We start from the raw sequence: 14,850 nt of genomic DNA, 5'->3' as shown, positions 1-14,850 counted from the left end.
TAAATGGTGAATATTTTTCAGGACCGTGTACTAATAATCCTTGCGAAAACGGTGGCACTTGTGTTGATGATGCACCAGGGAAGTACAAGTGTGAATGTCTGGAAGGATTTGCAGGAAGTACTTGTAACGGTAATTTTCAACAAAATGTCTCAAGAAGTGGTTAAAAATGCATTAACATTATACGAACAAATCAAAAACAAAGAAAAATGATTGTTAATTGTTATTTTTTTTCGTTTACAATGAAGTAAATTAGTAGCAGCAATAGTAATATACTTATAATAATATGGTACCTTTCTCAAATTATGTCAGATTTAAAGGGGAGAGAAATGGGGAAACAATGACAGTATGTGAAATTGTGACAGTTTGTCACAAAGGAAACTGTAACAAGCGTGATTAAAAAGATTGTGTTTTATTTTCTTCTCAACGAAATTAGTATATACGTATATATAATCATTATTTAGCCGGTTTCGGGTATCTGTTCCATCCAGTTCCAGATTGAGAAATAAACATGATTCCGGGAATAAGAAATATCTTGTTTTGAACTTTTTGACCCTTCAGCCCAAGTGAGAATGTAGGAGTTAAAAGAAGTTACTACATTTTATGGAGTCTAATTTACCAGGATGTGGAATTTAAAATTCAAAAGACACTACATGGTTTTCAAGTTCAAAGTTGTTAATAAAATAAAATTTCAACCAGTCTGTCGAAAATGTCAAAAATTTGTACTAATGACGTTGCCAATGCATTTAAGTTATATTTACAGTTATTTGATAATTAAATAATAAATAAAATGTCTATAACAGTTTAAATATATCAGATGAAAAAATTATAAAGTAAACTATTTGCTAATGCCTTCTTAGCAAAGTCTTATGTAAATCAATCTACATCCTAACATTTATTCCATATATCCTCAATCATCTTTTTTTTTAAAAAAAGGGTTTAAAACATGCTGAAAAATGCAAACATTTGCTTTGATTTATACACACATTGTTATGTTAGAACTATATCTTGTATAATATGTGTTCGATTGAAAAGTATATTATATTTCAATTCTTTGTATTTAGCTATTTTGCAGTCATGAAAAAAAATGCCGTTTTTAACAGATATCTGGCACCGACCGTGAAATAAGGAAGGAATTTTAGAAATAAATTCTAGATCAAGTTTTAACGTATTTCCAGAAACAACAGAAGAACTAACAGAGCAAAATTATGCTCCATTAAAAAACTTAAGCGTAACAACAGATAGCTACACAACAAAACGAAAGCTTCATAATCTCAGACGAGTCAATGATATAATTCAGGTCAGAACACAAGTACAGTCACAAGCAGACTAATACTCTCTATTACTCCACCCTGCGAGGCTCTTCCCTATCTATATATGCTTGGCGAGAAACTCTGGAACTTTCGACATGATTCTAGATCTTGGCCAAATTCTATATATTTCTGGTATGAGTCCGTAAAAAGTTTAGTCCTATTGCTTCAAAACTCCAATTTTCCATAACTATCATTTTGCCGCCAAAATTGTTGCCAAGCATCGCTAAATTATTAAGATTATCGCCTAGTCGGTAAAGATGACGCTGAGTCTTCTATAAGAAATGAATTAGGCCTACTTCTCTTCTAAAGTACTTTGGAATTACGCTTATTTCTTTAAAACTTTCTTACTAAACTGTTTATTTAGGGTCCGTCTGAGATATTCAGCCTCATATAAAAAGAATATTCGCAAAATTACACACATATTTACAAAATCGGAACAGTATGTATCTTAGTATATCTTACTATCCTATAAAATAATGATAGTTCTGTTTAGGTCACTGAATCCGAATTTTCAGTATTCTATCAAACAACTTTAGTCAAAACATCCAATAATTAGATAAAGAGTCGTCATAAATTCTTTTATTGAATTTTATTATATTTCACACTAAAATTAATAAAATGTTTAAAAAAATTGATATCTTTTTAATTTATGCTGTATATTTTTTAGATATTGTAAAAAGTCCTTGTTCTTTGAATCCGTGTAAGAATGGTGCCGTGTGTAAAAATGTAGATAAATCTTACGAGTGCAAATGTACTACAGGATTTGCTGGAAAAAATTGTGATAGAGATGGTATACATTTAATTTATCTTGTTATAATAAAAATTGCAAAAATTGTTAAAATTAAATAATTTAAATTCAATAATCAAACTAAATATATCTTTGAAGTTTCAATTATTCTTCGCCTATTCAGTCCAACAATAAACATGCTTTACAACAATATCTTCTTGAAATACAAGATAATTAAGATATTCTCTGTTAAAACTAATATTCATTGTTTGAATTAGACTTTTTAAACATCTTAAATTGAAAATGCAATTTTTCAAAGAACTTGATTAAAACTTCATTCTATATTTATATTTCTTTTTTCAAATAATAAAGATCATCCTCTATCAACAATAATTTTTGGATCAGTAAATTATAATTATTTATTTTACTTCTAAAAACATTTTGACTTCATACTATATTGCAAACATGGAGCGAAAACAGATGATAGACTGTGCGCAATCATATTAACCATAATTACGGGGTTAACTATAGGTATCTTCTTTTGAAATTATTTTGACTCCGTTCTATGTTGTAAACACGAAGCGAAAATAGATGGTAGGGTGTGCGCCTATTGACCATGATCACGGGATTTACCATAGGCAGCCTCAAGCAATATTTTTTTTTTCATTTCAAAAAATTCAGTTATTGAACGACCTTCAAAATACCCAACATTTAATTGACTGTAAATTTTGGTAAGGTTATAAAGGTCAAGAGAAACTTCTCAACCAATTCAAATGTGACTACAATGAAGATTCTGTCTTTTATGTCATCAAACTGTAGCAAATAGTCCTCAAATGCATTTAAAAAAAACTTTGTTCCACGATTATTTTATCTTATTGCTAGAACTGTAAGAGAAAAGGAAAAAAAATGAGAAATGATGATCTTGCTAAAATGTATTGTTCCTAAGTTATTATAGACATCAAGGTGACAGATCCGATGAAGAAGACATCAATTGTATTTCTGTATAATTAAATACTAACAATATATTAAAAAAATAACAAACGTGATTAATTTTTATTATAAACAACTTTTTCTGTGCATATTAAATTCAACTCTATTACTTTTTCAATTGCCAAACTGATAGACTCTATCAATCATACAAAAATTTTAGCGTTAATGTAGATTTTTTTATCTCTATTCAGTTTTATTAACTATCCATATTGTTAAATAGACCTACATCTGTACGTACTGTGAAACCAAATAAAAGTAAAAAAAAAATACCCTAAAAAACTTTTAATCTAATTGAACGAATGAATCTAAATTTTTCTCTTAATCTAATTGAATCAAAATGATCGAATTTTCACGTACTAGGACTCAATCTTAATGGTTTATATCGGAGACCTAAAATTAGATAATTAATTAGTGCAGATAATATTTTTAGTTACGAGATCAGACCCTAAAATTAGTTCCTGAAAATAAGCATGTTTTTTTAAAATGGACATTCATGATTATTTTATTACATATGTTTATTTATTTTAATTTTTCAATTAGAAAGTTAAAACTAGAAAGATGGAGAAAGTAAATAAAAACGCATACATTGTACTTTAAATTTGTCTTATCATAAACAGGGGTGAAAGCGAGACGGAAAAGAGGAAAGGCTATTAGTAAAACCATTTCAGTTATTGCGAGTTTTCAGGAGAATTTTACTTATTCTTTTTTTAAGCTATGCAACAATATCTACTTTATTTCAGAAACGAAGCAGTTTTATATATATGCTGAAATTATAAAAGTAATATTGATAGTTACAGATATTTTATTTTTCTTGAAAAAAATACTAGAATGAAATGTCTTTCGTACCAGTTTTTACCCTTTTCCGTCTTGCTATATAAGGAATTTCAGCCCTGGTCATAAATTTGTTTTATTTATCAACAAAATTTTACTCAGACATCTTATTTGTCATTCAGAAATCCCACATATCTGATCTCAATATTTCTTGCAATTTTCTATCTAAATTGAACCAGAAGATATGAATCAAAGTCTTGTCTCATTTTATAAATAAGGACTAAAATTTAAAATGCAATATTTGAAAATGAATTATTATTTAATAGAACCGATTTCAATTTCGTTTGAAAAATGCCACTTCATTTTTGATTAATTATGCTCACATGCGTCATTTACTGGTATCTAATTTGAAAATTTCTTTGATTAAGACAAATTAAATATTATTAAAATTTTATTGCTTGTAGTTTCCACAGAATTACTTGAGCTAGGATGCAGGGGATTTTCCCGATAGTTTGTATATTCGAGACTTCAATCACAATTTTAATTTTTTTTTCTTTTATAACATAATTTTAATTTTTTCTTTTATTATATATTTTTAATTTTACGAAATAATTTTATTTCCTTTATTTTTCATTATACCAAATATTTCTGTTTTCAGACCTATGTTATAAGAATCCTGGACTCTGTAGAAATGGTGGAACATGTGAAACAACACTGAACGGAGGATTCAAATGTACTTGTCCTCCGGGTTTCTCAGACTCAAAGTGCCGCAAGGGTGAAAATTCATTTTATAACTATATAACTATATATATATGTAATACAAAAATTAAATACTTTTGTATTAATAAAAGCATTAAAACTTCATTCGTTTTCATAAAATGTCTCAAAAAAAAATGTGAAAACTTAAATGTTACCCAAACAAAAGGACAGTTAACACTTAGCAAAATTTGTGAGTTTCCCTTATTACGATAGGCGAAATTTTTAACTCAGTTAAGTTTTTATACTTGATACTGATTTACCATATGCTTTAGTAGGGTTGTAAACTTGCAAAGATTTTTGTTTGTTTATTGATTGTGTCGAGCCAGTTGTTACTTAATTTGGTAAGAGATTGATCACCTCTGCTAATTCCAACAATGACAACTTATCTTTGCACATTAGACAGCAAACTTCTCAAAATGTTAAGGTTAAACATTGTTGAAAAAAGGTTATTTGTAAGAAAGAGGACAGTCATACCAACATAAAGTTTATATATTCATAGTATTTTAAAATTTTTTTCTTGGCTTACCAAAAAAATTTTTTTGGGGGGGATGTAATACAAAACTTTTGTATTAATAAAAGCATTAAAACTTCATTCGTTTTCATAAAATATCTTTAGTGAAAGATAAGGGTAGGGGACTTCAAGGCTAAAAACATGCCAATGAATAATAATTAGATTCATACTTCAAAAGAGAAGTTATTTTAAGATCTTTCACTTCCATATAAGGAAAGATTAAACGATTTGCTATGAGTAATAAATAATTTGATGAGGCGTAAGAATGCACAAGGAAGGCAATATGACTAACCTCTTCACACAGTTTAATCATCCTATAAAATGCAGGAGCAATGTTTTTGCGTGTGCTTTTTGTTGTTTATCATGCTTAAATAAAATCCGTCAGCTTAGACGGGACATGGGTCACCCTCCATCTCCAGCGGGAGGGGGCTAAGATGTATGCTTTCACCATGGCTACTAAATAAAAAGATTATGCACAATATGGACTCGTTAATCATGCTGCTTTGACTACTAACTAACTAAAAAATAACGGTGTGGTTACACCGTTATTATATATATATACATNGCACAATGAGCCTTGAGTTTTCAAACATTTTTTGTTTTAATTTGTAGTTATCTTTTGCTATGTTGTGCAAGAATTTGTTGAATGTTTTTTTATCCATGGAAGGCATGTTTAAAACTCCAGAAAACTGTTCTAAGGAAGCATGACCTTTTCCCATCGAAAGAAATGCTTGGACAAGTTTTTTATTTATATCAAAACTTCGATCAGTGTCACTCCGTACACTTGAAAAAGTTGTCCCATAGGACTTGTTGCAAGAACTGCACAACAGTTCTAATTTGACGGAAAAGCCAAATGAATTGTTCTGCCTTAGTTCCAATGCACATTGGCCACAAGTAGTGCATTGAATTTTTTGCAGCAACTCTGCAAACATAGACTTGTGAGCAAACACATAGTTGGATTCTGGAGTTATTGATTGTGCAGACAATTCAGATATTATTGAATCCTTTCCAGCTTCAATATTCGAAGTTGAAGCTTCTTCAGTTGCTTTTGACCACCTTTTTTTAGAATTGGCAAGAGCAGCCCTTCGCCTTTTAGAAGGACGACCTTTTATTTTCCTCCACTTAGAAGATAACAAATCCATAATAAAAAAGTAAATGAAATAATATAACAAGAAACTAAAAATTAACAATAATAGAAACAAAACAAATATAAACTGTAATTAGCTTTAAAAAAAGCTGTTTGTGATAAATATCGAATAAAAAACCTTCGGAACTAACGAAATCAAATATAAACTAACAATGGAATTCGAAAATCAGAACAATAGACGTAGTGAAAATATTGTTGCCAACTAAATTTTGATGTCAATAATTTAATTTTGGAAATACTTTCAATAAAATGAGATAATTCTTACTTACTGGTTGGTAAAAAACACTTCTGCGCTTTAGTTTAGATTCATTAGTTTCGTTTTGCAAAACGTAACTAAAGGGGCGTGGCTTAGGTAACGAAAACGAAACTAGCTCATAACTACTCAAAAAATTATCAAAATTCAAAATTTTTTTTTCAGGGGATAAAGCAATCAATACTTCATCGAAATGCACTAAAAACCAAAAAACGAAATTTTCACAAATTTTTGCTATTTTGAAGGTCTACTGTAGCCTTAAGAGTCGTTATATATTATTTTATTGAATTTTATTATATTTCGCAAAAAATTAATAAAATGTAAAAGAATTGATATATTTAAATTTATGCTGTTTATTTTTTAGATATTGTAAAAACTCCTTGTTCTTCGAATCCGTGTATGAATGGTGCCGTGTGTAAAAATGTAGATAAATCTTACGAGTGCAAATGTACTACAGGATTTGCTGGAAGAAATTGTGATAAAGATGGTATACTTTTAATCTATTTTGTTATAATATAAATCGGTAAAATTAAATAATCTAAATTCAATAATCCAACAAAATATCTATTTGAAGTTTCAATAAACATGCTTTACAAAAATATCTTCATGAAATACCAGATAATTAAGACATTCTCTGCTAAAACTAATATTCATTGTTTGAATTAAACTTTTTTAAATATCTTAAATTGAAGTGGTAATTTGTCACTTGATTTAAAATTCATTCTATATTTATATTTCTTTTCTCAAATAATAATGATCATCCTCTGTCAACAATAATTTTTGGATCATTAAATTATAATTATTTATTTTACTTCTGAAACCATTTTGACTTCACACTATATTGCGAACATGGAGTGGAAACAGATGATGGACAGTGCGCAATCATATTAACCATAATCACGGGATTAACTATAAGCATCTTCTTTTGAAATTATTTTGACTCCGTTCTATGTTGTAAACACGGAACGAAAATAGATGGTAGAGAGCACGCCCATTGACCATAATCGTGGGATTAACAATAGGCAGCATCAATCAATATTTTTTTCATTTCCAAAAACTCAGTTATTAAACGACCGTCAAAATGCCACACATTTAATTGACTGTAAATTTTGATAAAGTTATAAAGGTCAAGAGACCCTTCTCAACCAATTCAAATGTGACTACAATGAAGATTCTTTTATGTCATCAAACTGTAGCAAATAGTCCTCAAATGTATTAAAAAAAACCTTATTCTATGATTATTTTATCTTAAAGCTAGAACTGTAAGTGAAAAGGAAAAAAATGAGAAATGATAATCCTGCTAAAATGCATTGTCCCTAAGTTATTATAGACATCAAGGTGACAGATCCGATGAAGAAGACATCAATTATATTTCTGTATAATTAAATACTAACAATATACTAAAAAAATAACAAACGCGATTAATTTTTATTATAAACTCATGTTTGTGAAAATTGCAACACCATGAAGAACTTACACGAGTGAGCTGAAATTTTCAGGAAATGCAAAGTAAAGCATAATATGCAAATGATTAGAATTTCAGACCCGTAGCGCATGCGTATGCTGAGCAGCGCCCTCTGAACGGCGGATGGATCCGAATAAATAGACGGCTGTAACGAGGCGTTTATGGTTATCGGTGGTTATCTGCTAGTGGTAAACGTTAGCTCAGACGTTACTTATGCCTCTTCGACGAAAGAGAGCAAGATTTCAACAACTTGCGGAGTTTGAAAGAGGGAGAATCATCGGCCTTCGTGAAGCTGGATTGTCTTATCGTGCAGTAGCCGCTCGTGTGCAGCGTAACAGAAGCACAGTGATGCGTGTTTGGAAGCAGTGGGCGGACGAGTGTCAGACAACTCGGAAATCCGGGAGTGGACCCCGAAATGTCACGTCATCTCGCGATGATAGACGTCTGGTCCGCATGGTGCTGACAGACCGTACGGCTCCCTCTAGACAACTGACAGCACAGTGGTCAATAGCTACAGGTGTTTCATTGTGTGCTTCATCAATTCGTAAACGTCAACTGCAGCGTGGACTGTGCGCAAGGACTCCTTTATACAGGATCACCATCACGCTAAACCATAGCCGCCTGCGGCTACAATGGGCCAATCAGCATAGGAACTGGCGTGCTGATTGGCAGCGTGCCGTGTTTTCTGACGAATCCCGCTTTAATTTGTGGTACCATGATGGCCACATTCGTGTCAGATGCTATGCCGGTGAGCGCAACCTTCCGGAGTGCATTATCGAAAGCCACAGTGGACGAACACTCGGAGTTAAGGTCTGGGGTGCCATAGCATATCATGGATGATCTCAATTGCTACTAATTGTGGGTAATCTGAACAACAACCGGTACATCAATGAAGTTTTACAGCCCCAAGCTGTTCCCTTCCTTCAAGCCTTGCCAGGCACTGTATTTCAGCAAGACAATGCCCGTCCTCATACTGCTAGGACTGTTCAATCCTTCCTTGCATTGCGACAGGTACAGCTTCTTCCTTGGCCTGCGTATTCCCCAGATATGTCACCGATTGAACATGTGCGTCATTTCGTTGGTCGGTGACTCGCTCGTGATCCTCGTCCTGTTGCTTCTATAGACGAACTTTGGGTACGCATACAAACTATATGGAATGCTTTTCCTCAGACAGACATTCAAAATTTGCTTGACTCCATGCCACGTCGTGTAGAAGCGCTTATTGCGGTGCGTGGTGGCTACACAAAATACGGATTTCGATCTCTTGTTATTGTTTGTTTGCTTTTAAAGTTTAATCATTTATTTGTACCACTACCACTCAACTGTGTAGTAAATTTCAATCAATTATGACGATTCCTTCATGGTGTTGCAATTTTCACAAACAGGAGTTTAATTAACTTTTCCTGTACAAATTAAATTCAACTCTATTACTTTTTCAATTGCCAAACTAATAGACTCTATCAATCATACAAAAATTTTAGCGTTAATGTAGATTTTTTTTATCTCTATTCAGTTTTATTAATTATCCATATCGTTAAATAGACCTACATCTGTACGTGCTGTGCATCAAATAAAAGTTAAAAAAAAATACCCTGAACAACTTTTAATCTAATGATCGAATTTTTACGTACTAGGTCTCAGACTTAATGGTTTATATCGGAGACCTAAAATTAGATAATTAATTAGTGTAAATAATATTTTTAGTTACGAAATCAGACTTTAACAGTTACTCACTATGTATTAACTATTTAATTTAAAGTGACTCAATTCGAATTTTGAAACAAATTCATGGAATAGTTGAGTTAAAAAGAATTAAAAAGTTAAGTTTTTTATTTCTTAAAAACATTTCTTATAAAATTTTGTCTTATAAAATTACTGACATTCTTATAATATTACTGATAATGATACAAAAATTTGTATGGTTTACAATTTAATATTTTTGTCAATTATTATTACATTCTTAAAAGTCTTTTAAAGGCTTTAAATTATTATTTTTTCAATGGAACTATCTTTGGATTAGCATGTTAAGTAAGTCGGGGCAAGAATTATCGGAATTGTTCAATTAGCTTCAGTGAAAAGAATAATAAGAGGCAAAACATTCTAATACTTTATGACTATACCTGTGTGAATCTTGCCTATAGTTGATATACACAATAGTTGATGGAAGATATACACTATTCTACAATAATGGAAAAAGCTTTTTCAGTTTTAAGCTTTTTTTTAAAATTTCTCAAGAAATATTTACAGAAATATTTTGTAGCTTCAGAGGTTCCAATCCTATGACAAAAATGAAGTAAATAACGTGTAATTTGTATCGATTATTTAGGCTTTTTTTTTAATGACTGCATAAAATTAAAGCTTAAATATTTATAGAGATTTGGACATTTTTGGGGGGAAATTTTTTTTTCTGTACGTTTTTTGCCATAAAATATTTAATGAAATTTAAAAAAAAATTGCAAAGCAATTTAAAATTAATTAAAAAATTATTGCTTTAAAATTTGAAAAATATTTGTTAAAAACTGAGCAAGATTAGACTGTTGTAAAACGTTCTTGTACGCGTATGAATGGAAAAATTTGACAATTTTTTTTCTTCATAATTTTGTAGTAATTTGTATTTGACAACTTTTTAAAAAAGTCTGATTTGAATATTTATTCTGGTCGGTGTAATTACATTGAATAAGAATTAGAATTCATTTTCCATGCAAAAAGCAACCAGCTTAATTACCTTAAGCTTAATTACATTTCAAAGTTTAAAAGAGAGTTAATGTGTAAAGTAAAATTGAGTAAATGGGATCCAGTTTCTCTGAAGATATAAAATTGGAATGTAAAGTGTATCAAACGGAATAAAATTGTATTATAATATTAAACTTGGTATGTAGGTACAAACAGTATACTTATGTTAATTTCATTTCACATCCAGATCATTAATTACTTTAATTTCTAGATTGTTAAATTATTTCGTATAATAAATCCCCAGAATTGTATATGCATTTAAATCACAAGTTTCTCAAATTATTTTGGTTCTTAGAGGCTGAGTCAAAAAATAATGATATGCATATTATCTTTACTATATCCTGAAAACTGATGGCAAAAAACTGATGATAATTGATGAACTATTATTAAAACTGATAGCAAAAGTAAACAAAGCAACCTGAGTATTAGCTTTGGCTGATTGGCGCGAAGGTTACCACAAACAGTACTAATCTAACTAATGTTCAATGTGAAAATAATCGCGACTGGCAGTAGTAGGCATTGTGAAGTTTTATGAAAATGAAAAGATATACGAAAAAAATCATCAAGTCTTTATGCTCACTTTACGCAATCAATTTTCCCCGAACAGAGTATAAAATTTTCCAGCTAAGAAAATTTTCATTTATGCATTGTTGACGAAAATCGAACAGTGCGAACAATAAACGGCAAACTTTTAAGTTCCCAACCACCTTCAGTTTATAGAACTTACTTATTAAGGAAAACCAAATTTGGGCACTGAGGAATTAACTATATAATATTCATCGAATAGTAAGCTATATCTCTTTTTATCGGCATGTAGAATGATGTATATGAGAAGGTAAATTTGTAAGCAGCGGACATTTCCATATTGGTGTCTGTTTTTGCCAGGATTAGTCACCTGAATTCATACCAATATATATATTCCTTCTTTTAAAAATATGCAGTTACTTGCTTGGGAGTTCTAACAAGTAGGAGTAGGTGTAAGTATTCTTCATAAGTGCTTTTTTCCCTGAGAGGCTATTTCCTGATTGTCTATGCTATGTGGCGACCATTTCTGATATACTTGTTCATTTTCGGGGTAGATTTTTAAATTGATACAACTTAAAATCTACCCCGTAAGTGAACAAGTATATCCGTTTTTAAATATTGAGAAAGTACAAGTCCTTATAGAAAGAGTCATGGTTCGTGAATTATATATAATCGCATATGTGAATGAATTATAACTACCGTTATATAGAAGCAATTTATTTACGTAATACTAAGTCACATAGTCCAGTGCCAGACTTGTTTACATAAATAGCAAATTTTAAATAAATTTTCCTTTTCTTTTAATACCAACTATACAGAAAAAAATTATGCACTTGTTTTGTTTTCGAATCTTTCCTTCTTTCTTGATCTTTTGAATACCCTTTAAATACCTTTTTGAATTCCCTTGATATGGGAAAAATAACATGCAGAGTCTACGCCCAATATTATTCATTGTTGACACTTAAGAAAAATAGATGATAGAATAATGAAAAATATCTATTCTATATAAATTCTAAAACGAATTTTTGTAATAGTGTGCAAAGCTTATTAAATTTTAACTTATTCTATTGAAAAAATTTACTTTTATGAAATTCCCTATTTAACAATTTTAAAGCTAACATCTTTTCAAACAAATATTTATATCGGGAATCACCAATCTTAATAATACTTACATAACTTATAAAGCACTGTTTTAACGTATTCAATAACTGTTTTGTGACTTAGCTACTTAAAATTTCCCAGTCATTTAATGTGTGTATTTTTTTTCTTCTTTTCCATGGAAGAATTAATAAAATTTCTGAATAAAAGTGACATTTGTTTTGGGTGGATTTCAATCAAAACTGTAAGAATTTCCTGCATAAAAAAAAATATTTTTTCACACATTTTAGTTAAAATTGAATGAAAAAAAGACGGAAAAATTTGTTATTTTATTATTTATGCTTATTCTTCTTAATTTTTCGATTCAGAAGTTAAAATAAAAGAAGCGGAAAAAGTAAGTAATAAAAAAGCATATATTTCATTCTAAATTTGTTTTATCATAAATTTGATTTATTTATCATATATTTGTCCTATTTTATGTATTACATATATTTATTATATGTATTATATATATTTGTATTATTTTATCGAGAATGATTAATGTTTAAAATGCAATTTTCAAAATAGAGTTTTACTTAGGAATTATTACTTAATATTACCGATTTCAATTTCGCTAAATAAAATACCATTTCATATTTGATTAATTATGCAAGCATATGTCACTTACAGGTAACTAATTCAAAAATTGCTTTAATTGAGACAAATAAAAATTTTATTGCTGGTCAGTTTCACTGGAATTACTTCATGCAAGAGATTTTCCCAATAGTTTGTATATTCGAGACTACAATCGTAATTTAAATTTTTTTTCCTTTATTACATAATTACAATTTTTTTATTTTATTACATAATTAAATTTTTAGAAATGGTGGAACATGGTGGAATTCTCATTATACCAAATATTTTTGTTTTCAGACATATGTTATAAGAATCCTGGAATCTGTAGAAATGGTGGAACATGTGAAACAACACTGCCCGGAGGATACATATGTACTTGCCCTCCGAGTTTTTCAGACTCAAAATGTCGGAATGGTGAAAATTCATTTTATAACTTTTTAATTTCAAGAACACTTAAACATGGTGTCCCGCTACCTATCCCATATATATATATATATATATATAGCCTATAGCTATACCATNAGGGTGGTCATAATGTAATGGCTCTTCTGTATATATATATATATATATATACAGAGAGAGAGAAAGAGACAGAATTATTCAAAAACTTTTCTTAACCAAAAGGTTTAAATTAAAAACTCAAGTGAGAGAAAAGAAAAACGTTGTCGAAATCTAACAAATATCTATTGATAAAGACAAAATTGAAAGTCTCGAAAAAAGTTTATCGAGCGTAATATGGCGAACTTTTTTCATTAATCTTACAAATTTTCCCTATTTCTTGCAACAGTAAAAGAAGATTTGAAGTTTTATTACTTGTCTTCTTTGTTATTGCTTTGTTCAGATTCTTGCTTTCTTAAAGTTTGTTTTCTTAATTTGTATCAGCAAATTATTTAACCCCAAATATTTTAATCGTTTCTACTTCAATTTTTGTCAATCTTTTGTAATTCAATTTTTAATTTTCTTTTATACTTCAATATTTAATAATTGTTTGTTCTTGACAATTGTGGTTTGCAAAAACAAATTACAATGTGAAAAAACTTTTTTATCAACTGTTGTATAACTTACGAGGACTGTTCACATCTCCATCTTGAGGCACAGGCTTCAATTTAAAGCTTCAAAGGTATTTTTTGTATTTTAATATTGTTCATAAAATCATCCAACTGCAAGTAATAATAAATATAAATATAAACTAGTAAAGATTTCATTTATGAAATCCCACTTTGCAAAGTTTATAGATGCATTGTACTCTGTTTATAATTATGTTCTTTACATATGTATCTGCAATTCAACAGTTGTTCGTTTTCAAAAGTAAAGCCTATCTCTCTGGTCCAACAAAAGTTAGAATTGCAAAAAAAATCATATTTTGAATATTAAGAAGATTGCTTGCTGATTTTTTAAACCATAGCGTTGACACTAACATTTTGAAGATTTACGTTAAATTTTTATTTTAAGTATGTGCCTCTGAGCACTCTTCTATTTGTTTATGTTTGGAACGCATAATATTCACAGTTCCTGATCATTTCATAAAATCTTTCAAAAAATCATTTAAAGATTCCAGGATTAGTCACAAACATGGTTACATGTAAACAAAGAGTTCCAATTGATGGAACTTCAAACAGTAATTTAGTTTGGGATCTTCCTAGTATTTCCCCTTTTTCCAATATTTGGAAATCTATTCTAATTTAACCTTTTGCACCCTGAGTTTCTCACCAAATCCCCTCACATCTTTTTTCCTATCTGACCTCTTTTATTATCTCGTTCAAACTTGTTCGCCTGTCCTTATTTAGTGATTGGTTACTGATCAGATCAATGAAGACGCTCCTGTTTGTGATGCTACGTTGAAGGTAGCTGGAGACTTTGTTTCCTCTCTGGTGCAAAATATTACTGTAAAAAATTTCCAGCAGTTTAAGCGCAAACTTGCAGTCTCTCAAGAAACTACATATCCT

At 29.9% G+C, this 14,850-nt stretch overlaps 1 protein-coding gene across 1 annotated transcript in view; it reads left to right on the top strand.

Moving 5' to 3' along the window:
- The window catches only part of LOC107438888 (neurogenic locus Notch protein-like), a 60,207-nt gene that overhangs the window by 21,551 nt on the left and 23,806 nt on the right, over window positions 1-14,850 (top strand). The window contains exons 6-8 of the mRNA XM_043053592.2: window positions 22-129; window positions 6,833-6,955; window positions 13,202-13,318. Of these exons, the coding sequence (XP_042909526.1) occupies window positions 22-129; window positions 6,833-6,955; window positions 13,202-13,318 (348 nt within the window). The remainder of the gene's footprint in view (window positions 1-21; window positions 130-6,832; window positions 6,956-13,201; window positions 13,319-14,850) is intronic.

The sequence above is a fragment of the Parasteatoda tepidariorum genome, unplaced genomic scaffold (assembly GCF_043381705.1).
Source record: "Parasteatoda tepidariorum isolate YZ-2023 unplaced genomic scaffold, CAS_Ptep_4.0 HiC_scaffold_13, whole genome shotgun sequence".
Lineage (NCBI taxonomy): Eukaryota > Metazoa > Arthropoda > Arachnida > Araneae > Theridiidae > Parasteatoda > Parasteatoda tepidariorum.
Note: the sequence above shows the minus strand (reverse complement) of the source record. Positions and strands in the feature narration are given on the sequence as shown.